This window comes from Gobio gobio (assembly GCF_949357685.1).
Source record: "Gobio gobio genome assembly, chromosome: 20".
NCBI lineage: Eukaryota > Metazoa > Chordata > Actinopteri > Cypriniformes > Gobionidae > Gobio > Gobio gobio.
In genome coordinates this window covers 45452611-45479375 of record NC_137113.1, presented here as the reverse complement: position 1 = coordinate 45479375, position 26765 = coordinate 45452611, and the positions used below count along the sequence as shown (strand labels likewise).

Genomic DNA, 26765 nt, shown 5'->3' with positions numbered 1-26765 from the left:
ATACTGACGTTAATCTCCCAATTATGAGATACAAAGTCATAATTACGAGATACAAAGTCAAAATTATGAGTTGAAATTGACAAACACAATTATAACAATTTCTACGGTTTATAAGAATCAAAATAGTTATAAATGACATCAAAACAGTCGAAACTGATAATGTCAAGATTAAGATTAAAAGCTAAATTATGAAAAAAAATTGAAATGATGAAATGACAACAATTTTGACTTCTCATAACTATGACATCGCATCTCATAAATGACATGTTTTTGTATAATTAATAATGGCCAAAGCAGGATTTCTCTCTCATGTGGCAGAAACGGGCTTCCATACCCACGGGTAAAGCAGGAATGGCTTCTTGCAAATCGGTGATTTGTAAGACAAACGTCCAAAGCGAGTCTCCTGAAACCGTCCCAACACAGCGGGGCGAAAGAGATCCACATGTATGGCTTCCTGACAGCTTCCTCAGTCAAATCTGATAACATTACACATACATTCAAAGATAACAAACAATACATGAAGAAAGCATCCACTGACTGTATGAATGCAGGAGAATTGTGCCTAGAAAAATAACAGCAATGTCCCTCTTGACTAAAAACCACTGTGATCATAATCAGCACACAGAATACACCAGTACTGTCACCATTTGATTATCTTTGTTTCAAATTTTTTTTAATTTTACAAACTACTTCTTCTGTAGCGAATGCCAATGAGAGAATAAATATCCCGAACAGCACATGTCGTCACAGCATCAGGGTTTCAGATTGTGCTGACGAAGGCCATGAGGACGGGACTCTCCTTCAGACAGCCGGAGGTCACATAGCTCCCGCCGCTCACAATCTGGGAAAAAGATCGCAAAGTGTGCAGGATTCGAGATGTACACTACATTACTGTGTACGTTCTTATCAGAGCATGTAAATCAATGACGCACATAAATCATGACTGAGGTACTGAGTGAGGTTTTTGATGTCGTGTTGTTCCCACAGGGTATGTGCTTTACGCTGCGCACGACTTCTGGGAATATTCCAGGTTCGTTTACCCAAAAATGAAAAGGGTCATCTTTTACTCATCCCTCATGTTCCAAACCTGTGACTGTCTTTGTTCCGCAAAACACAAACTAAATATATACATACATAATGTTTTTGTCCAATCCGAAACATTGAAACCCACCGACTTTCATTTAATAAACAAAAGAAAAGGGGGAAAAAAGTTGAAATTATGAAAAAAGTCAAACATACAACACTAAATTATCAGCCAAAATTGAGAATTCTATCTCATAAGTTGACTTTTTGACAGAATTCAGAACTGTTTATGACTCAATTATGACTCAATGTTGACAATGAGATAATTTTTACTATGACATACTAAGTCAAAATTGAGATGTCATAAGTCAAATAATTGAGATGTTATATTTCACGTCAAGATTGAGATGAAAAGCAAAATTGAGAATTCGGACAAAATATCAACTTATTATGACTTTATTTTTACTCTCATAATTGTCAAAATTAAGACATACTAAGTCAAAATTGAGCTGTCATGTCAAATAATTGAGATGTTATGTTTCACGTCATAATTGAGATAAAAAGCTAATCAGTCAAAATTGAGAATTCAGACAAAAATGTAAATTTATGACTCAATTTTGACAATGATAGTACAAATTATGACATACTACGTCAAAATTGAGATGTCATAAGTCAAATAATTGAGATGTTATATTTCACGTGTCATAGTTGAGATAAAAAGCAAAATTATCAGCCAAAAATTTAGAATTCAGTCAAAAATGTCAATTTATGACAATGTTGACAATTATGAGATATTAAAAATTATGACATACTAAGTCAAAATTGAGATGTCATAAGTCAAATAACAGATGTTATATTTCACGTGTCATAATTGAGATAAAAAGCTAAATTATCAGCCAAAAATTGAGAATTCTGACAAAATAATATAAACTTATGACTCAATTTTTACTCTCTTAATAGTCAAAATTAAGACTTAAAGCAAAATTGAGATATCAAGTCAAATTGAGATGTTATGTTTCACCTCATACTTGAGATAAAAAGCTAATCAGTCAAAATAGAGAATTCTGACAAAAATGTCAATTTATGACTCAATTTTGACAATGATAGTAAAACTGAAGACACACCAAGTCAAAATTAAGATGTCATAAGTCAATTAATTGAGATGTTATATTTCACGTGTCATAATTGAGATAAAAATTGAGAATTCTGAAAAAAATGTCAACTTATGACTCAATTTGGACAATTATGTGATAGTAAAAATGATCAAAATTGAGAAGTCAAATTTTTTCAGAATTTTCAAATCAATATTTTTTAATAATTTCACTTTTTATCTCATAATTATGACTTATGTGAAACAAAACAACATTGGACCAAAATTCAACATTTTCCCAAAAATGTTTTGTGTGTGACAGAAGTCAGTCAGTCACAGGTGTAGGACATAAGAGAACACACACATACCCTTTAAGATACTGCATATTGTCAATTAGCTTATTTTGGCCGCAATTTGGAGGGGGAACTGCTATTTCCAATGAAAAATGAATGTGATTTAACCCATGCATGAAGGCTAATGAACACCAGTGTGTATCGTTTACAACCGAATACAGAAAGTAACCCAGAGCAATGGCGGGAAGAGACGTATAACGATCACGCCAGTGCTCTGGAGACTCGGGTTAATGAGGAACAGTTGCCGTCGAGGTAATGAGCCGTTTCTAACCGGTGCGGGGCGCGCAGAGTCACATGGTGCTCATAACCAGGAGCAGAAGACCTTTAGGAAAAGATAAATGGCCGAATGTTTGTGAACACGTCGTTAGAGATGCTGATGAAATCTTCAAGCAATGCCACTGATAAAGGGTTAAGAATCAGTAAAAAGTCTTACTTAGAAGTAATTAAAAAAAGCAGGGTAAAGATTGAAATAGTACAGAATATAATCTCTCAAAATAGAAGCAATATTCTCTGATTGCAGCCTGAGCGCTTACAGCATAACCGCACTATAAAAGAGGAAGTCAGACAGCCATTAAAGTGATAGTGTGTCCAGTACGGTTTCCTCCACGGAGACTGGGCAGTGCCAGGAGATGAAGATGTATAGCATCACTGTCAGTTTAATGCGTCTTTGTGCACTCGATCTACACAGTGAGCCTTTTGAGCCTCCAGCAAACGTGTCCGAGATGTCGATTAGCTACATTGAGTGATGATATCGGTCTGGTTTTAAGATTGCATAGAAAGTACTGGTTTGTGCTCAAAGACGTCTGTCATAATATACAAAGCATGTGGGCGCACTGAAACATGCCTCAAGCACAGCAACTCTTCTTTTCAAGGCACAACTATTTTTCTAAGATACTCAAGTGTGCAAAATGAAGCTCAAGTTCGATTATTTTACAAGGGGAGATCACTTTGAGAGGACCACGTGGGTTCTTATGCATAGTCTAGGGAAACGAACTGCGATCCGTTGGGTTGGTTTATTCAAAAACTAAAATTTTTGTGCAAAATGTTCTTTTAGCTTCCGTGGTTTGGTCCTTTATCTCTTAGTGGTTTGGTGCGGATTGGTTCACGATGACCTGGATGACAAAGTCCTTCTGGATCTTGGTGTCCTGCAGGCGGGTCTTGTCTGTAAGGAGCTTTCCCGAGAAGAACCAGCGCTGGTGGGCCAGGTCAATGTCCTCCTGAGCTTGCAGCTGCTTCTTGAGCAGGCCGATGGTGTCCGTCATGCTGGCGTTCAGACGCAGGTCTTTGCCGGTGGAGAGACGCACCTTCAGCTGGAACTCTTTCTTCTGTGCCGTCTGGGGCTCAGGGTTGTCCGTCAGGTCTTCCTCGCTTCTTTCTGAGATCAGATTGACCGGCGGGGCCAGGCAGTAAACCGGTAGCTGGTAACGGTTTCCCAGTTCATCGTAGCACTCCGTCAGGGATCCTAGAGTGATTGGAAGTATAAACAACAGATATAACAATGAGGGATCATCATTTGCACACTTTGTTATTAAATACTTCTTCATTACGGTGAAAACTTCCCCTCTAGGCCAATAAAGGAAATAAGGGTCAGGTTGTGAAGATAAGAAGCTGTTTAAACAGATGAATGTAGTTATTTGATATATTTGATAAAAAATATATATACAGGTGCTGGTCATTAGGGCTGTAATCAACCAAAGAAAATCTTGGTCGACTGAAGTCCTGAAATTTTCGATTAAAAATCGACTAAAATGACGTTAGGAAAAAAAACGTTAAATTAATTAGCTGCACACTGTGCGCAGTACTTGGTAGCCTTGTTGTCTGCATAAATGAATTATAAATAACATAAACTAGTAGGCTATTTGCAATATATTAAATACTTTTTGACCTGATTATTTTGCACTGAAATGAGTCTGACACACGAGTCTGTCGGCTCTGACAGCGTTGCATCACGTGCACCTGCGCAATATCATAGCCTATGACTTCCGAAAATATAGTACTGTGTTGTCAACTAGATATCATCACAAGAACTTTTGAGGAATATGCAGCATAATTTAGACAATTGTTTTTGTCATATGTATTATAAGAACTGACAGACACTCATTTCAGCCGCTCTGTGCAGCTCGAACAGGAGCTGAGCTTCGCGGCTGAGACACGAATAGACTATTAACTTAAAGCTTTTACTCTTAAACACAAAAGGCACGTCCACTTTAATAAAAAGGGAATATTTATTAAACAAGCCAGATCAAGAGCAGAAAAAACTCACAATTACATAAATAATATACAAGAAAACTAGCCTTCTTCAATCTGTCTCTTCTCCAGTGGGTTGGGCTAATCCAAAAGAAGTGAAAACAATGGGGGTGTTCTGAAGGCAGACTGTTACCTGTGAAACAGGTGCTCTGAAAACACCCCCATTAGCAATTAGTGCTTTCCACCTGATGAAATGAACGCGGCGCGGCAAAACTGATGAAATGAACGCAGCAAAACTAATGAAATGAACTCGGGGAAAAAATCGACCAATCAGAATTTTGGTCGAGCCAGAACGTATCGACTAATAATGGACTGGGAGATTACAGCCCTACTGGTCATATAATTGAATATCATCAAAAAGTTGATTTATTTCACTAATTCCATTCAAAAACTGAAACTTGCATATTATATTCATTCATTCATTACACACAGACTGATATATTTCAAATGTTTATTTCTTTTCATTTTGATGATTATAACTGACAACTAAGGAAAATCCCAAATTCAGTATCTCAGAAAATTTGAATATTGTGAAAAGGTTCAATATTGAAGACACACTCTAATCAGCTAATTAACTCAAAACACCTGCAAAGGCCTTTAAATGGTCTCTCAGTCTAGTTCTGTAGGCTTTCATTGATGAAAATCAATGAAAGGAACGTGATCCCATAAATTTGGATTAAGCCATTTGTCAGCCATGTATTCTGAGCTGCTCAGTTGATACTCCATGATTTTAAAGGCCCACTGATGTGATTTCCACTGAAACAGGAAGACAGGGCGGGACATATCCAACAGCTCCTCCCCCCTTTTTGTGGCGGTTCACGTGACACTAATGTGAAACCAGACTTCATTTACCCCAACAGAAAGCATATTTACACGTCTGATGGTTCCCAATCCCCTATATAGTGCACTGTCTGATGGTTCCCTATCCTCTATATAGTGCACTGTCTGATGGTTCCCCATCCCCTATATAGTGCACTGTCTGATGGTTCCCAATCCCCTATATAGTGCACTGTCTGATGGTTCCCAATCCCCTATATAGTGCACTGTCTGATGGTTCCCTATCCTCTATATAGTGCACTGTCTGATGGTTCCCCATCCTCTATATAGTGCACTGTCTGATGGTTCCCTATCCTCTATATAGTGCACTGTCTGATGGTTCCCTATCCTCTATATAGTGCACTGTCTGATGGTTCCCTATCCTCTATATAGTGCACTGTCTGATCGTTCCCTATCCTCTATATAGTGCACTGTCTGATGGTTCCCTATCCTCTATATAGTGCACTGTCTGATGGTTCCCCATCCTCTATATAGTGCACTGTCAGATGGTTCCCTATCCTCTATATAGTGCACTGTCTGATCGTTCCCTATCCTCTATATAGTGCACTGTCTGATCGTTCCCTATCCTCTATATAGTGCACTGTCTGATGGTTCCCTATCCTCTATATAGTGCACTGTCTGATCGTTCCCTATCCTCTATATAGTGCACTGTCTGATGGTTCCCCATCCTCTATATAGTGCACTGTCTGATGGTTCCCCATCCTCTATATAGTGCACTGTCTGATGGTTCCCTATCCTCTATATAGTGCACTGTCTGATGGTTCCCTATCCTCTATATAGTGCACTGTCTGATGGTTCCCCATCCTCTATATAGTGCACTGTCTGATGGTTCCCCATCCTCTATATAGTGCACTGTCTGATGGTTCCCTATCCTCTATATAGTGCACTGTCTGATGGTTCCCCATCCTCTATATAGTGCACTGTCTGATGGTTCCCTATCCTCTATATAGTGCACTGTCTGATGGTTCCCTATCCTCTATATAGTGCACTGTCTGATGGTTCCCCATCCTCTATATAGTGCACTGTCTGATGGTTCCCTATCCTCTATATAGTGCACTGTCTGATGGTTCCCCATCCTCTATATAGTGCACTGTCTGATGGTTCCCCATCCTCTATATAGTGCACTGTCTGATGGTTCCCTATCCTCTATATAGTGCACTGTCTGATGGTTCCCCATCCTCTATATAGTGCACTGTCTGATGGTTCCCTATCCTCTATATAGTGCACTGTCTGATGGTTCCCCATCCTCTATATAGTGCACTGTCTGATGGTTCCCTATACCCTATATAGTGCAGTCTGATCGTTCCCTATCCCCTATATAGTGCACTGTCTGATGGTTCCCTATCCTCTATATAGTGCACTGTCTGATGGTTCCCTATCCTCTATATAGTGCACTGTCTGATCGTTCCCTATCCTCTATATAGTGCACTGTCTGATGGTTCCCTATCCTCTATATAGTGCACTGTCTGATGGTTCCCCATCCTCTATATAGTGCACTGTCTGATGGTTCCCTATCCTCTATATAGTGCACTGTCTGATGGTTCCCCATCCTCTATATAGTGCACTGTCTGATGGTTCCCTATACCCTATATAGTGCAGTCTGATCGTTCCCTATCCCCTATATAGTGCACTGTCTGATGGTTCCCTATCCTCTATATAGTGCACTGTCTGATGGTTCCCTATCCTCTATATAGTGCACTGTCTGATCGTTCCCTATCCCCTATATAGTGCACTGTCTGATGGTTCCCCATCCTCTATATAGTGCACTGTCTGATGGTTCCCCATCCTCTATATAGTGCACTGTCTGATGGTTCCCTATACCCTATATAGTGCAGTCTGATCGTTCCCTATCCCCTATATAGTGCACTGTCTGATGGTTCCCCATCCTCTATATAGTGCACTGTCTGATGGTTCCCTATACCCTATATAGTGCAGTCTGATCGTTCCCTATCCCCTATATAGTGCACTGTCTGATGGTTCCCCATCCTCTATATAGTGCACTGTCTGATGGTTCCCCATCCTCTATATAGTGCACTGTCTGATGGTTCCCCATCCTCTATATAGTGCACTGTCTGATGGTTCCCCATCCTCTATATAGTGCACTGTCTGATGGTTCCCCATCCTCTATATAGTGCACTGTCTGATGGTTCCCTATCCTCTATATAGTGCACTGTCTGATGGTTCCCCATCCTCTATATAGTGCACTGTCTGATGGTTCCCTATCCTCTATATAGTGCACTGTCTGATGGTTCCCCATCCTCTATATAGTGCACTGTCTGATGGTTCCCTATCCTCTATATAGTGCACTGTCTGATGGTTCCCTATCCTCTATATAGTGCACTGTCTGATGGTTCCCTATCCTCTATATAGTGCACTGTCTGATGGTTCCCTATCCTCTATATAGTGCACTGTCTGATGGTTCCCCATCCTCTATATAGTGCACTGTCTGATGGTTCCCTATCCTCTATATAGTGCACTGTCTGATGGTTCCCTATCCTCTATATAGTGCACTGTCTGATCGTTCCCTATCCTGATGGTTCCCCATCCTCTATATAGTGCACTGTCTGATCGTTCCCTATCCTGATGGTTCCCCATCCTCTATATAGTGCACTGTCTGATCGTTCCCTATCCTGATGGTTCCCTATCCTCTATATAGTGCACTGTCTGATGGTTCCCTATCCTGATGGTTCCCTATCCTCTATATAGTGCACTGTCTGATCGTTCCCTATCCTGATGGTTCCCCATCCTCTATATAGTGCACTGTCTGATCGTTCCCTATCCTGATGGTTCCCCATCCTCTATATAGTGCACTGTCTGATCGTTCCCTATCCTGATGGTTCCCCATCCTCTATATAGTGCACTGTCTGATCGTTCCCTATCCTGATGGTTCCCTATCCTCTATATAGTGCACTGTCTGATCGTTCCCTATCCTGATGGTTCCCCATCCTCTATATAGTGCACTGTCTGATGGTTCCCCATCCTCTATATAGTGCACTGTCTGATGGTTCCCTATCCTCTATATAGTGCACTGTCTGATGGTTCCCTATCCTCTATATAGTGCACTGTCTGATCGTTCCCTATCCTGATGGTTCCCCATCCTCTATATAGTGCACTGTCTGATCGTTCCCTATCCTGATGGTTCCCCATCCTCTATATAGTGCACTGTCTGATCGTTCCCTATCCTGATGGTTCCCTATCCTCTATATAGTGCACTGTCTGATCGTTCCCTATCCTGATGGTTCCCCATCCTCTATATAGTGCACTGTCTGATGGTTCCCTATCCTCTAAATCACTCAATGACCTAGGACCTCAATACATTGCAGATATGCTGATTAAATACAAACCCAACAGATCACTCAGATCATCAGGATCAAGTCAATTAGAAATACCAAGGGTTCACTCAAAGCAAGGAGAGTCTGCTTTTAGCTATTATGCCAGCCGTAGCTGGAACCAGCTTCCTGAACAGATCAGATGTGCTCCAACAGTAGCCACTTTCAAATCCAGACTCAAAACACATCTGTTTAGCTGTGCATTTACTGAATGAGCTGTGCCACTGTACGTGCTTTGTCCGAACTGCTTGCATTTTAATTTATATGCTTAAATTTAACCCTGTTTTTATTTTTATTTTTAATTATACTCTTTATTTTTATCTTTCAATATTTTCTTTATTTTTTATTTCTTTAAATTCCTATTATAACTGTAATATTTTTATTTCATTTCTGTGTAAAGCACTTTGAATTGCCACTGTGTATGAAATGTGCTATACAAATAAACTTGCCTTGCCTTGCCTTGCCTATATAGTGCACTGTCTGATGGTTCCCTATCCTCTATATAGTGCACTGTCTGATGGTTCCCTATCCTCTATATAGTGCACTGTCTGATGGTTCCCCATCCTCTATATAGTGCACGGTCCGATGGTTCCCTATACCCTATATAGTGCAGTCTGATCGTTCCCTATCCTCTATATAGTGCACTGTCTGATGGTTCCCTATCCTCTATATAGTGCACTGTCTGATGGTTCCCTATCCCCTATATAGTGCACAGTCTGATGGTTCCCCATCCTCTATATAGTGCACTGTCTGATGGTTCCCTATCCTCTATATAGTGCACTGTCTGATGGTTCCCTATCCTCTATATAGTGCACTGTCTGATGGTTCCCTATCCTCTATATAGTGCACTGTCTGATGGTTCCCCATCCTCTATATAGTGCACTGTCTGATGGTTCCCTATCCTCTATATAGTTCACTGTCTGATGGTTCCCTATCCCCTATATAGTGCACTGTCTGATGGTTCCCCATCCTCTATATAGTGCACTGTCTGATGGTTCCCTATCCTCTATATAGTGCACTGTCTGATGGTTCCCTATCCTCTATATAGTGCACTGTCTGATGGTTCCCCATCCTCTATATAGTGCACTGTCTGATGGTTCCCCATCCTCTATATAGTGCACTGTCTGATCGTTCCCTATCCTCTATATAGTGCACTGTCTGATGGTTCCCCATCCTCTATATAGTGCACTGTCTGATGGTTCCCCATCCTCTATATAGTGCACTGTCTGATGGTTCCCTATCCTCTATATAGTGCACTGTCTGATGGTTCCCCATCCTCTATATAGTGCACTGTCTGATGGTTCCCTATCCTCTATATAGTGCACTGTCTGATGGTTCCCTATCCTCTATATAGTGCACTGTCTGATGGTTCCCCATCCTCTATATAGTGCACTGTCTGATGGTTCCCTATCCTCTATATAGTGCACTGTCTGATGGTTCCCCATCCTCTATATAGTGCACTGTCTGATGGTTCCCCATCCTCTATATAGTGCACTGTCTGATCGTTCCCTATCCTCTATATAGTGCACTGTCTGATGGTTCCCCATCCTCTATATAGTGCACTGTCTGATGGTTCCCTATCCTCTATATAGTGCACTGTCTGATGGTTCCCCATCCTCTATATAGTGCACTGTCTGATGGTTCCCCATCCTCTATATAGTGCACTGTCTGATGGTTCCCCATCCTCTATATAGTGCACTGTCTGATGGTTACCTATCCTCTATATAGTGCACTGTCTGATCGTTCCCTATCCTCTATATAGTGCACTGTCTGATGGTTCCCCATCCTCTATATAGTGCACTGTCTGATGGTTCCCCATCCTCTATATAGTGCACTGTCTGATCGTTCCCTATCCTCTATATAGTGCACTGTCTGATGGTTCCCCATCCTCTATATAGTGCACTGTCTGATCGTTCCCTATCCTCTATATAGTGCACTGTCTGATGGTTCCCCATCCTCTATATAGTGCACTGTCTGATGGTTCCCCATCCTCTATATAGTGCACTGTCTGATGGTTCCCCATCCTCTATATAGTGCACTGTCTGATGGTTCCCTATCCTCTATATAGTGCACTGTCTGATCGTTCCCTATCCTCTATATAGTGCACTGTCTGATGGTTCCCCATCCTCTATATAGTGCACTGTCTGATGGTTCCCCATCCTCTATATAGTGCACTGTCTGATGGTTCCCCATCCTCTATATAGTGCACTGTCTGATGGTTCCCTATCCTCTATATAGTGCACTGTCTGATGGTTCCCTATCCTCTATATATTGCACTGTCTGATGGTTCCCTATCCTCTATATAGTGCACTGTCTGATGGTTCCCTATCCTCTATATAGTGCACTGTCTGATGGTTCCCTATCCTCTATATAGTGCACTGTCTGATGGTTCCCCATCCTCTATATAGTGCACTGTCTGATGGTTCCCCATCCTCTATATAGTGCACTGTCTGATGGTTCCCCATCCTCTATATAGTGCACTGTCTGATGGTTCCCCATCCTCTATATAGTGCACTGTCTGATGGTTCCCCATCCTCTATATAGTGCACTGTCTGATGGTTCCCCATCCTCTATATAGTGCACTGTCTGATGGTTCCCCATCCTCTATATAGTGCACTGTCTGATGGTTCCCTATCCTCTATATAGTGCACTGTCTGATGGTTCCCTATCCTCTATATAGTGCACTGTCTGATGGTTCCCTATCCTCTATATAGTGCACTGTCTGATCGTTCCCTATCCTCTATATAGTGCACTGTCTGATGGTTCCCTATCCTCTATATAGTGCACTGTCTGATCATTCCCTATCCTCTATATAGTGCACTGTCTGATCGTTCCCTATCCTCTATATAGTGCACTGTCTGATGGTTCCCTATCCTCTATATAGTGCACTGTCTGATCGTTCCCTATCCTCTATATAGTGCACTGTCTGATGGTTCCCTATCCCCTATATAGTGCACTGTCTGATGGTTCCCTATCCTCTATATAGTGCACTGTCTGATGGTTCCCTATCCTCTATATAGTGCACTGTCTGATCGTTCCCTATCCTCTATATAGTGCACTGTCTGATGGTTCCCTATCCCCTATATAGTGCACTGTCTGATGGTTCCCTATCCTCTATATAGTGCACTGTCTGATGGTTCCCTATCCTCTATATAGTGCACTGTCTGATCGTTCCCTATCCTCTATATAGTGCACTGTCTGATGGTTCCCTATCCTCTATATAGTGCACTGTCTGATCATTCCCTATCCTCTATATAGTGCACTGTCTGATCGTTCCCTATCCTCTATATAGTGCACTGTCTGATGGTTCCCTATCCTCTATATAGTGCACTGTCTGATCGTTCCCCATCCTCTATATAGTGCACTGTCTGATGGTTCCCCATCCTCTATATAGTGCACTGTCTGATCGTTCCCTATCCTCTATATAGTGCACTGTCTGATGGTTCCCCATCCTCTATATAGTGCACTGTCTGATGGTTCCCTATCCTCTATATAGTGCACTGTCTGATCGTTCCCTATCCTCTATATAGTGCACTGTCTGATCGTTCCCTATCCTCTATATAGTGCACTGTCTGATGGTTCCCCATCCTCTATATAGTGCACTGTCTGATCGTTCCCTATCCTCTATATAGTGCACTGTCTGATGGTTCCCCATCCTCTATATAGTGCACTGTCTGATCGTTCCCCATCCTCTATATAGTGCACTGTCAGATCGTTCCCTATCCTCTATATAGTGCACTGTCTGATGGTTCCCCATCCTCTATATAGTGCACTGTCTGATGGTTCCCTATCCTCTATATAGTGCACTGTCTGATGGTTCCCTATCCTCTATATAGTGCACTGTCTGATGGTTCCCCATCCTCTATATAGTGCACTGTCTGATGGTTCCCTATCCTCTATATAGTGCACTGTCTGATGGTTCCCCATCCTCTATATAGTGCACTGTCTGATGGTTCCCCATCCTCTATATAGTGCACTGTCTGATCGTTCCCTATCCTCTATATAGTGCACTGTCTGATGGTTCCCCATCCTCTATATAGTGCACTGTCTGATGGTTCCCTATCCTCTATATAGTGCACTGTCTGATGGTTCCCCATCCTCTATATAGTGCACTGTCTGATGGTTCCCCATCCTCTATATAGTGCACTGTCTGATGGTTCCCCATCCTCTATATAGTGCACTGTCTGATGGTTACCTATCCTCTATATAGTGCACTGTCTGATCGTTCCCTATCCTCTATATAGTGCACTGTCTGATGGTTCCCCATCCTCTATATAGTGCACTGTCTGATGGTTCCCCATCCTCTATATAGTGCACTGTCTGATCGTTCCCTATCCTCTATATAGTGCACTGTCTGATGGTTCCCCATCCTCTATATAGTGCACTGTCTGATCGTTCCCTATCCTCTATATAGTGCACTGTCTGATGGTTCCCCATCCTCTATATAGTGCACTGTCTGATGGTTCCCCATCCTCTATATAGTGCACTGTCTGATGGTTCCCCATCCTCTATATAGTGCACTGTCTGATGGTTCCCTATCCTCTATATAGTGCACTGTCTGATCGTTCCCTATCCTCTATATAGTGCACTGTCTGATGGTTCCCCATCCTCTATATAGTGCACTGTCTGATGGTTCCCCATCCTCTATATAGTGCACTGTCTGATGGTTCCCCATCCTCTATATAGTGCACTGTCTGATGGTTCCCTATCCTCTATATAGTGCACTGTCTGATGGTTCCCTATCCTCTATATATTGCACTGTCTGATGGTTCCCTATCCTCTATATAGTGCACTGTCTGATGGTTCCCTATCCTCTATATAGTGCACTGTCTGATGGTTCCCTATCCTCTATATAGTGCACTGTCTGATGGTTCCCCATCCTCTATATAGTGCACTGTCTGATGGTTCCCCATCCTCTATATAGTGCACTGTCTGATGGTTCCCCATCCTCTATATAGTGCACTGTCTGATGGTTCCCCATCCTCTATATAGTGCACTGTCTGATGGTTCCCCATCCTCTATATAGTGCACTGTCTGATGGTTCCCCATCCTCTATATAGTGCACTGTCTGATGGTTCCCCATCCTCTATATAGTGCACTGTCTGATGGTTCCCTATCCTCTATATAGTGCACTGTCTGATGGTTCCCTATCCTCTATATAGTGCACTGTCTGATGGTTCCCTATCCTCTATATAGTGCACTGTCTGATCGTTCCCTATCCTCTATATAGTGCACTGTCTGATGGTTCCCTATCCTCTATATAGTGCACTGTCTGATCATTCCCTATCCTCTATATAGTGCACTGTCTGATCGTTCCCTATCCTCTATATAGTGCACTGTCTGATGGTTCCCTATCCTCTATATAGTGCACTGTCTGATCGTTCCCTATCCTCTATATAGTGCACTGTCTGATGGTTCCCTATCCCCTATATAGTGCACTGTCTGATGGTTCCCTATCCTCTATATAGTGCACTGTCTGATGGTTCCCTATCCTCTATATAGTGCACTGTCTGATCGTTCCCTATCCTCTATATAGTGCACTGTCTGATGGTTCCCTATCCCCTATATAGTGCACTGTCTGATGGTTCCCTATCCTCTATATAGTGCACTGTCTGATGGTTCCCTATCCTCTATATAGTGCACTGTCTGATCGTTCCCTATCCTCTATATAGTGCACTGTCTGATGGTTCCCTATCCTCTATATAGTGCACTGTCTGATCATTCCCTATCCTCTATATAGTGCACTGTCTGATCGTTCCCTATCCTCTATATAGTGCACTGTCTGATGGTTCCCTATCCTCTATATAGTGCACTGTCTGATCGTTCCCCATCCTCTATATAGTGCACTGTCTGATGGTTCCCCATCCTCTATATAGTGCACTGTCTGATCGTTCCCTATCCTCTATATAGTGCACTGTCTGATGGTTCCCTATCCTCTATATAGTGCACTGTCTGATGGTTCCCCATCCTCTATATAGTGCACTGTCTGATCGTTCCCTATCCTCTATATAGTGCACTGTCTGATCGTTCCCTATCCTCTATATAGTGCACTGTCAGATCGTTCCCTATCCTCTATATAGTGCACTGTCTGATGGTTCCCCATCCTCTATATAGTGCACTGTCTGATGGTTCCCCATCCTCTATATAGTGCACTGTCTTATGGTTCCCTATCCTCTATATAGTGCACTGTCTGATGGTTCCCTATCCTCTATATAGTGCACTGTCTGATGGTTCCCTATCCTCTATATAGTGCACTGTCTGATGGTTCCCTATCCTCTATATAGTGCACTGTCTGATGGTTCCCCCCTGGAAAAGAGCAGCATGAACATGCTTCCAAATTTCTCCTATTTCAGTTCCAAGTCACACACAAAGCCGCGCTCATCTCAGCCGATCGGTGGCAGGGCAGTGTAAGGACTCTCACCGTGTGGTAATGTGATGTTGGCTCCGTCCACTATAGCCTGAGCCAGCTCATGATCGTTACACTCCAGAGCCACAGCAGCCGCCTTCAGGGCGTCCCAGATCTCCTTGCGGCCCTCAAACGCTGGAGCCGTGTCCCAGAACTCGTCTCTCTTACTGCGGAGCTGCCCCTCCGTCATGGGGTAATCGCTCTTCCACTTCGGCTTGTCTTTCTTCAGGGGCTCGTTGCGACCTGTAGACGCAGATGACGTGTGAATTAACACGAATGTGAGAGAAGTGTAGACTATACAGCATTTCCTGGAATTATGGCTTAGTAGAAAGTTTATGGAGAAAGAAGTACCGGTAGCTTTGATGATTAAAAAGGAGAAAAGTGCTTTTTTTTTTACCATTGGGCCAGAATTGCACTATTCCAGTGTATTATGTTAGTTTCACGTATGACAACACCTATGAAGGCCGGCAAAGACTTTCCATTTGTATTTTCCATCAGTGCTTTCTCTAACGCTTTAACTGGGCGACAGACAGAGAACGCAGTGGAATGTAAAATTGACATGTAGTGCAAATGATTATAGAGTAATGGAAAATTTAGAAGGGAAATTTTACACATGATCAAGAATGACTTTATTAATAAAGTAGAAAGGGCATATTTCTTCACAAATGACTGCAATATAATATAATACATATAAAAAACATACACTAAGATTTTGGGGTCCGTAATATTTTTTTGTTTTGAAAGAATTTAAGTTTCTTCTCACCAAGTCTGCATTAAATTGATCAAATGTGATTTCAAATTCTTCATCAGAAAAATCCCCAGTTTTCACAAAAATATTAAGCAGCACAACTGTTTTCTACATTGATTTCTGAAGGGTCATGTGACAACAGAAAACAGCCATTTTAAATTGCAATAATATTTCCCAATATTACAGTTTTTACTCGATTTTCTAATCAAAGAAACGCAGACTTAGTGAGGTGATTATTGGTGACTTGGTGATTATTCTGGTTAAAATTGCAATTTAAAATGGGATTTATTTATTTTTTACAAATGAAAAGTGTGTGTGTGTGTGTGTGTGTGTGTGTGTGTGTGTGTGTGTGTGTGTGTGTGTGTGTGTGTGTGTGTGTGTGTGTGTGTGTGTGTGTGTGTGTGTGTGTGTGTGTGTGTGTGTGTGTGTGTGTGTGTGTGTGTGTGTGTGTGTGTGTGTGTGTGTGTGTGTGTGTGTGTGTGTGTGTGTGTGTGTGTGTGTGTGTGTGTATATATATATATATATATATATATAATTTATATTATATTATATATTATATTATATATTATATTATATATTATATTATATATTATATTATATTATATATTATATTATATATTATATTATATATTATATTATATATTATATTATATATTATATATTATATTATATATTATATAATATTATATTATATTATATTATATTATATTATATTATATTATATATTATATTATATTATATTATATTATATTATATTATATTATATTATATTATATTATATTATATTATATTATATTATATTATATTATATTATATTATATTATATTATATTATATTATATTATATTATATTATGGCGGAGGTGGTCAAATCCTGCTTGGCCCAGCCGACCCGTGGCTGGCAATTTTGCCAATTAATTGTCAGTTTTAGGGCTGTCATACATTTTTTGTGTGCTTCGATCATTAAATAATTATGAATTTAATCCCTTTTAAGTTATCACTTTGCAGTGTAAGATTACAGCTAACACCTTGAAATATTTATTCAGTAAATAACTGAAACGATCACAACAAACTGAAATAAAAGGGTTATAAATGTATCCTTCATATATTTCTATCTCTATAGAATATCTACATCTGTGTTTGTGGAACTAATGGTCACTCTTTTATTTGTTAAACACAATCCAGAATCCAATAAGTACACACTACTTCATTATAGAGAAAACAATAAATGAATAAAAATATATATAATCATAAGGTATGACAAAAATCTATATAAAAAATTGCAATTACAAAAAGTAATTCTGGAAAAAAATATTTGGGCTAATTTTATGAAATCTAAACATGTTAATAAAAAGGTACAAATTACTTTGTGTTCTTATAAAATACATTTATGAAAAACAATTTATATTATTAGATTTATATTTATATATGAATGTAGATAATTATATGGGCCTACACAAATAATATCAAATTACAAGATGTTTATTGTAAACGTAATGTGCAGCTTTGTAATGGGGCAACAAAGATATGATAGATACGAGAGAACAAGATTTTAAGGCTTTTAATAATCTTTCAGCGCACAAAACTATGAAAATATATGAAACGCTTCAAAACAGTGCGGCAACAAAGTGCTTATGCGCATCCCGGGTGCAGAATGATGCGCTTAAAGCAACATGGAGTCAGAGCGCGCAGTGCAGCGCGAGTGCGCATTGAAAAGTTCACGGCACAAAGAAAAGAGATGTTGGGCGTACAAATCCTAGTCTATAATGTTTATCTGTCCAACAGTTTACGGATTATTTGTTTCTTCACAGTTTTGATTTCCAGTTATTGTGCGTGTGATGCTAATTAATAGTCTGTGTGTTGTCACCCGGTAGCGAGTAGGCATGTGCCGGTATCAAATTTTCATGTTGCGATTAATTGCTGAAGCTTTTATCACGGTATACGGTATTATCACGATATTTAAAAAAAGTTGCAAAAAAAGTGTTGTCATACTATAACAGGTTTAAAAACTTTATTATAACAAAAGAACCAAACATTTAAATACAATAAAGCAATACACAAAAATGTATAAAGTAAACAAATATTTGAAACAGATTAAAGTGCTAAAGAATTATAAAGAACAATAGGTAACACTTTACAATAATGTCTCGCCAGTTAATGCATTAACATTAACAAAGAGCGAATAGCTACATTTTTACAGAAGTTATTCTTCTTTGATAATGTTAGTTTAAAAAAGCAACTGTTAGTGTAAGCTCAGGTCCATTAACCTCTTAACAAGCGCCCCATTTTTTAGGAATTCTTTGAAAACGATATACCCAAATGAAAATGTCTGCAGCTCTTAAACCCTATGGTCTATATTCATAAACCTGGTCTTATTTTAAACTAGACACTTGAAATATTGCTACCCAAGAGTCATAATAACTCAAAGTAATATGGGAACAGAGTAATATACATGTAAATATACATGTAAGTGACTCACGTTTTTTGTTTTCACTTAGGGAAAAAAATATTATAATTTAATGTTAAGAGCCTGAAAATAACTTAAATATAAAACTGAATGTCTAATCATGTCATGATTCAAATATGAGGATGATTCTCTCAGTAATGTAGCTTCTGTGAGCTTTTATGTCAAGAAAAGTCTAGGCGTCATTTCAAAAAGGCCATTTATTTCAGAACATTTGCTATTGTAAAGAGTAGTTTTTCATTCAAATAAATCTGCAATAAACTGCAATATACTACTAATTATAATGGATAAACAGTTACTGAAAAACTAAAGCAACTATTTACAGAGATTACAAAGTGTAAAAAACTCATTTAGCTGATGGGAAGCGTCAGTGAGAGACAGCGCGCTCCACTGCAGTTGCGCCATGGAGAACGCGCAGCCAGCGCACAAACAGTATTCACCAAAGCCTACTTACGCAAACTGCGCAAGATAATGCCTTTTGATTGGTTACTAAGTCCATCAATCAAACCTTTGTTGGAAAGGCATTGGCTGGGCACCGAGTGCCTTTATCCAACGAAAACCATGGGCGCAATGATTGACAGCTCACCAAGCCTGTAAGGCACTTCCTCTATATGATGCATCCCAGAAGAGTCTCTGATTGAAGGAGAGAGACGAGGGTTGAACCATTGCACGTGGGAGAAGCCATTCTAGCAGGGGGAGTTTGCCAGACACGGATTAGAATCGATATTTCATTGAAAATGGACATGATTGATCACGCTAACTCAAAACTCTCTTGCAAACAACGGAGGATTTTTAGTTTTTTTCCCTATTTTTTCGTTGTTTTGGATTAAAAAGTGGGATGCATTTTGAAGAGTGGACTCTTACACAGAGATGTATGCGGGTGTTTATTGGATTCGTCCGATCTGATCTGAACGACAGGAGATGAAAGATGAGTAACGCTGATATTATGCTAATGTTTACATGGACGGTCCTTTAGCGTTTCATTTAACCCTTTCCTCTCTGGTGTATTTATTGCAAAAACAAGTTCAGAACATGAATCTTGAGTGTTTTAGCTTTCAAATGATGCATAGTTTGTGATACTTGATTGAATATTTTGTATAAAACAAAAGTAAATAAAAGTACACACCCCCCCACTTCCGTCAACCCCCCCGCCCACGAACCGGTGCGGGTTAAGAAGTTAAATAATAGTTACAACTTTTGATTTTAATAATGTGTTATTAAATGCTGAAATGTACATTTAACTAAGATTAATACATGCTTTAGAAGTATTTTTCATTGTCAGTTTGTTAATGAATGAACTAATGTTAAATAATGGAGCCATATTGTAAAGTGTGTGATTGAACAACAGTCAGAACATATTCAAACAATATCTAGGGCATGTAATTTAAAACTTAAAAAAAAAAAAGTTTGAAAATGACTTTAAGTCTTTAAGTATTAGGTTATGTGATGACGAGCACCGGATTGTGATTACTGGGGAAACGGCTGTATTTCTGCTGTTCCATCAGCGCCCTCTGCTGTCTGAAAGTGAATGTGCACTTCAGTGCGTCTTCACGCCTTCCGCCATGTGCTCGGCTCATGAACGGTCTGTTTACATCAGTGCGCGTTCCTCTTTGACGCGTTGTTCATATTAAACGGTTGACGGGTAAAGTATTCTTAAAATACATTCTAAAAATCTGAATAATTCGTAATAAATAATTATTCACGGTATTTTGAAGTGCCCACGATAACAATATTGTGCATGTTCATTATTGCGGTATATAGTATTACCGTTTACCGGCACATGTCTAGTAGCGAGTACAACATCGTTCAGAAACCGCTAGATTAACTCCAGCAAGATATGAAGTCATTTTATGCAAACAGCTATTTATCTATAGATCAAGTATTATAATGAATATATCATCTTGAAGAGAGTTTTACCGTGCTGCTGCTGCTGACAGTTGTAACCGAACGCGACGGGCAGTTTGAATGCCGAACGGAGAATGATTGACAGCTACAGCAGAGGGAAGATGAGTTTCCGTGAACTTTAAAGGGTTAGTTCACCCAAAAATGAAAATGCTGTCATTAATTACTCACCCTCATGTCGTTCGACACCCGTCAGACCTCCGTTCATCTTCGGAACACAAATGAAGATATTTTAGTGTAAAGCTGATGCTGAGAAAGGCTTCAGATAGGCCTCCATTGGCATTCAGTACATTTACACTCACAAGAGCCATAAAAGGCACTTAAAACGTCGTTACAAAGTCCATCTCACCACAGAGACTCTACAATAATTTTACGATGCGACGACAATAGTTTTTGTGCGCAAAAAAAAAATCAAAATAACACCTTTATTCAACCTCTTCTTGTCTTCCGTGTGTGCCTCCACGACGCATGCGCGAGAATATGACGTAGCGCCGGGGTTCGGGAATCCATGAAATGCACACATTAGCCCCATTTTGAGCACTACGCCGAGACCTAAAGCACGATCAATGTAGAATTCAACAGCTTAGATACGCGCGTCTTCCTCTGCTTGTAAACAAATCGCTTCTGGGTCATGTGTCCGAACGCCGGATCTGCATCATATTCTTGCGCATGCGTCGTGGAGGCACACACGGAAGACAAGAACAAGCTGGATAAAGGTGTTATTTTGATTTTTTTTTTTTCGCACAAAAACTATATATACGTTTTAAGTGCCTTTTATGGGTCTTGGGAGTGTAAATGCACTGAATGCCAATGGAGGCCTATCTGAAGCCTTTCTCAGCATCAGCTTTACACTAAAATATCTTCATTTGTGTTCCAAAGATGAATGGAGGTCTTACGGGTGTCGAACGACATGAGGGTGAGTAATTAATGACAGCATTTTCATTTTTGGGTGAACTAACCCTTTAAACATAACGATGTTAATATTATTCTGTTCCTCACATTCAGCTATGGAATGGCTTTACATGACTTTGTACCAGCAAAGTCTAAAAACAATTTTTTTTTACCCGAAAATAGGATGGAGTGAGCAGTGCTGGGCGCTAAACACACTCATGTTTCATTCATACTGGAGGCCAGATGGCGCCCTCGAGCAGAAACGCCACACACACCTCAGAGAGAAGTCATATAAAAGACGAACGATAGATAGATAGATAGAACGATAGATAAATAGAACGATAGAGAGATAGAACGATAGAGAGATAGAGAGATAGAACGATAGAGAGATAGAACGATAGAGAGATAGAGAGATAGAGAGATAGAGAGATAGATAGATAGATAGATAGATAGATAGATAGATAGATAGATAGATAGATAGATAGATAGATAGATAGATAGATAGATAGATAGATAGATAGAACGATAGAGAGATAGAGAGATAGAGAGATAGAGAGATAGAGAGATAGAGAGATAGAGAGATAGATAGATAGATAGATAGATAGATAGATAGATAGATAGATAGATAGATAGATAGATAGATAGATAGATAGATAGATAGATAGATAGATAGATAGAACGATAGAGAGATAGAGATAGATAGATAGATAGATAGATAGATAGATAGATAGATAGATAGATAGGAGCTGTCAATCGATTAAAAAAAAAATATCCGACATTTTTCTGTAATCGCAATTAATTGCACCTAAAATTGAAGATTTTAATATGTTTGTATATTGTAATTTCACATTTAATCCCCAAATTAATGTTGAAACAACATAAAGACAGTATATTTTTAATATTTGATATATATTTTTAATATTTGATATATATATATATATATATATATATATATATAAAAAAATATATATATATATATAAAAAAATATATATATATATATAAAAAAATATATATATATATATATATATATACACACACACACACATAATTAGGGGTGTAACTATACCCTAATGTCACGAGACACATTGTAAATGATTAAAAATAAATGTTTTACTGTTGTACAAAATGCTAAATTTGGCATTACATTGGGGGTGTAAATGAATAGTCTTGGACTTGGTGCTGGTAGGGAAAATGGTGACACCAGAATAAAAATATTCACGAAGCTGAAAATACAGAATTATTTTAGACGAATGTGCTTGCACTGTCACTGACGAGATACAGTTAAAATAATGTAGGCCATGTTTTACTGGTGACATAAGACATTTGGCATTATCAGGACCCACAAATATTCCCCCAGTGCATTATTAAACATTTTATAGAGTATTTTAATGTAGTACTGACACTATTGCCATATATTGTGATATATTGTCACACACACACACACACACACACACACACACACACACACACACACACACACACACAAGATTAAGTGATACATAAATCATCCATTAAATGGAATCAATATAAACACGATTGTGGAGTCCAGCGTCTCAAAATAAAGCAGAAGTGAATTATACTCACTCACATACACGACAGAGCAAAGGTTGTGCATTTATGACTGTTTGTGTGCGAACACTCCCCTCCCCAATGACTGATCACTTCAGCCTTCATCTATCCAGATCACATCTCACAACAGCCCTGAGGGCAACAGCCACACTCGAAACACCCCCTCCATGACCCTGACGCTATCTGCTCAAATACAGCTCGTTTTCAATCAACAATGATATGTTGAGCCCGACACACTGTGATAAGGCCTGATGTTTCAGAACAGATATTAGGGCTTAAACAAATCTCCACAATATCAACTCTTGTCTACAGATATTGTTTTAGTCATTTGATCTCAGGGGATGTAACAGGAGATTATTTAATGCAAACCAGGCGCATTTTAACCAGAGGAGCATCGCACCTGAAATGGGAGATCCAGACGCAACGACAATTCATTAGTTTGTGCGCAAGCTATTCCATTTTATTAATCCATGGCATATGCATTTTGATTCTTTATATGCAAGTAATGTTGTCCAATCACTTTTTTCAGCATTGTTTTATTAATTTGTATGGCAATATTTATTTCGACTTTATATTAAGGTGTCATTGTTACAGTGTGATTATATATTTAAGTACTGAGTAATATTAATTAACTATATGCTTACTGTAGGGTTAGAATTAGGGTTTGGTTGAGGGTTATTTGCGTGTGGTTATGCATAATTTACATGTAACATATGTAACAAGGACACTGTAAAATAAAGTGTTACCCAATTTTATAAAAAAAAAATTGTCCATAGTGTAAAATGAATGTAAAAACTTACACTGGTTTGAACGATTGCTTGGGACATGGCTTTTAAATGGTGAGACTTTGGTTTTTCTAATCAGCTCTCAAAAACAATATTAAAATTAGAATTTAGATTTATCGGCCAATATATTGGTTATCGGACTTCAAATGTAAAGACAAGGCTCAAAATTGCAACATTTTGGTCGCATATGCTCCTGAATTGAATCTTTGCGACCTCAGCATTTGTGCGAGTGCAAATAATTTATGTGGTGCAACCTTTTTTCTAGATATGCACTGGTCGACCAAAATCGGAAACTGGTTTGTGCTTCAAACAAACACATAATATGTTCAATGTTCAAATAAACAATAAATAAATTAGCTTAAAAGAAAAAAGAAACGTTAACGGTAACGGAATTGACCAATTCGCTTGTAAAAAAAAGAAATAACGATGTGAGGAGACGTCATGCTCCGCTGGATCCGCCTTGAAGTCGTGCATCTTCGGATGCGGAGCCGCACAGAAAGTTACAAAAAGTGCCATGCACACCGTCAAGCGAAATGGTTTCGCATGCACTACCGAGGCCGCCCTCTCCACAATGACGGCATTTTTGCGTCCTCGTGCGGACGTGTACAAACCAAGCTTTATCTGTTATTGTATCGGCCATATCGGTGCATCCTTACTAGGGATCGACCGATATGGATTTTTTTTTCATCAGCCTTAGCCGATGACCGATACGGGCTGCCGATTTTCTTGAGCCGATATTTGGAGCCGATATTGCTTTTGCTCCCTCAATTTACATCATAAAAATGACACAATGATCAGGATAATTTAAAATTTACAATTTAAAAAAGGAACATTTATTGAACAAAAAAAAACTATATTTAACAAATAGTAAAAACAGGTGAGGTAGAACAAGAAAAAAAAAAAAGAGTTCAGTGGTGAAATTAAATTCTGAAAATAAATATTTAAGCATAAATAAAATAATTACACTATTGCACACAGTATCAACAAGCAAGCAGCATAATAAAGTGCACACTGACTGTACTATATTAAAACTATTTACAACCAAGTCACTTAATGGTTACACTCTAAAAAATGCTAGGTAAAAAATAACCCAAGTTGGGTTGAATATGGACTAACCCAGCAATTGGGTTGTTTTGACCCAGTGGTTGGGTTAAATGTTTGCTTACAACAACCCAATTGATGGGTTAGTCCATATTCAACCCATCTTGGGTTATTTTTAACTCAGCATTTTTTAGAGTGTAGGTGCACTCAACTTAATCTCTTGTAGAGCAACACCAGCGGTAATTCAGGAAAAAATCTCCCAATGCTCCACGTGAAACTTCAGTCTTTCCACCTTTTACCATCGTGTCAATTCGCAATTGATTTTGATTCATATGCGCGAGGGAGAGCAAGAGAGATTGAAGACGGTGAGAGCTGCCCTGTGGATGCCTGTCTGTAAATAATGCAGGGAAAAAAATATCTGCGAACGCATCAGCCTTATATCGGCTGATGCCGATACACGTAAAAATAGCAAATATCGGTCTAACACTAATCCTTACAAATTTAGTGTTACTTTAAATATTTGATGAGGTCCGAATTAATGAGAAGTGTTCTGAAAACAATAAACCACAACAACAGACGGGATTCTGACTCCTTCAAACAAACAGAAAACCATCAGCTCAGCTGAAGCCGAAAATATAAAAAAAGCCAAATATTAGCAGATATATCGGCCTAATCTAATAAACAAGGTCTCCAGAAAGCAACCAGGACTGGACAACTATATTTGTAAGGCTACAGATACCATAAAAATGCGAACCCAAAGTCAAGCAAGTAATTTGGCAGACAGGTACAGGCAGCCGTAACTGCTCTTTTACAGGAAGTCACTGTTAGGAGAAGCTTCCTGTTACTCCATTCGATTAAGCAATATGCTTGCCTTAGCAAACACCTCTAATAATAAACCTGCTATAGAAATCAGGAAGTTCAGGCTGATGGTGAGATAGTTTGTGGGTGGACCATGTGTGATTCTGTGCTTTCCCATCCTGTAGATGCTGCTCTGACCAGGGCCAAGTATCCAAAGGACATCATCCATTACAAACACATTATTTATAGCACGTCCAGCTTAGGTGTAATTAGAAATCACCAGGACACATTGTGTGATTTACAGCGTTGTTCCACCCAGAATTAAAGAGATATGACATGAAATTATAATTTTGAAATTGTATAGTTTGTAAAACCGTCAAAAAAAATTGTTTGCATTTGTATTTTATGTTTAAATGGCTCATATAGTATGATATAGTGAGAATATGAAGCTCAAAAGGCACAACATATTTCAGCTGGCTATTGACACAAATTTCACAATTTGATTCCGATTCACAAGATATTGATTATTTTGTATATATATCAGGTACAGTATTTGGCAAATTGATTGATATATGGCAAATCAATGGTAGATATTTTCTTTTACAGAAATCTCTTTTTAAGGACTACAATAAACGGCTGGTAGGGACTACAACAAGCTTCTTCACGGGTTAGTGACATCCCTGACCCCAACATTTACATAAACCGCCTTCGGGAACATGTTGAGAAGAGGAAGAGTTGTTGCAGTCGAGCACATTTGGGAGTCGCTCAAGCTGTCGTCCGTCTTTCACATTTATTGATACAGTACGAACACAAATGCAATAGCATGTCATAAAGCAAGATGACATCATGAGTTATAACCGTAATTAAACTAAACTATCCCTGTTCTCTCTTCATCAGCAGATATTCTCTGGCTCATCTCACAACAGTTCCCACACCAGCGCTTTATAGATTATCATGACAGAATATGCTAATCAATGACTGAAGATAGTTAACCCATAAATTCATCAACTATCCCGTCTCGTTCTACATGTTGTCTCTTCTTCTTGAGTCTCTCCATCATTGTCCAACTCCGGTTTGAACATAAAAGGCTGAACAGTTTTTGACATTTTCAGTGTGTGTGTCTGCTTGAGGTAATCGGAGCTGCTAACACAAGCTCTTGAAGCTCCGCCCTCTTCCTGAAAGGGGTGGGGAGCAGCAGCTCATTTGCATTTAAAGAGACACACACAAAAACAGCGTGTTTTTGCTCACCATCAAAAAGTGACAATTTAACATGCTATAAAAAA

At 39.2% G+C, this 26765-nt stretch overlaps 1 protein-coding gene across 1 annotated transcript in view; it reads right to left on the bottom strand.

Moving 5' to 3' along the window:
• Positions 1-681: 681 nt before the first annotated feature.
• ubtd1b (ubiquitin domain containing 1b) overlaps positions 682-26765 on the bottom strand; it is a 36877-nt gene continuing 10793 nt past the window's right edge. Inside the window, exons 2-3 of the mRNA XM_079801685.1 lie at positions 15301-15528; positions 682-3928 (exon numbers count right to left, since the gene is read on the bottom strand). Coding sequence (XP_079657811.1) covers positions 3546-3928; positions 15301-15528 — 611 coding nt within the window. The 3' untranslated portion in view covers positions 682-3545. The remainder of the gene's footprint in view (positions 3929-15300; positions 15529-26765) is intronic.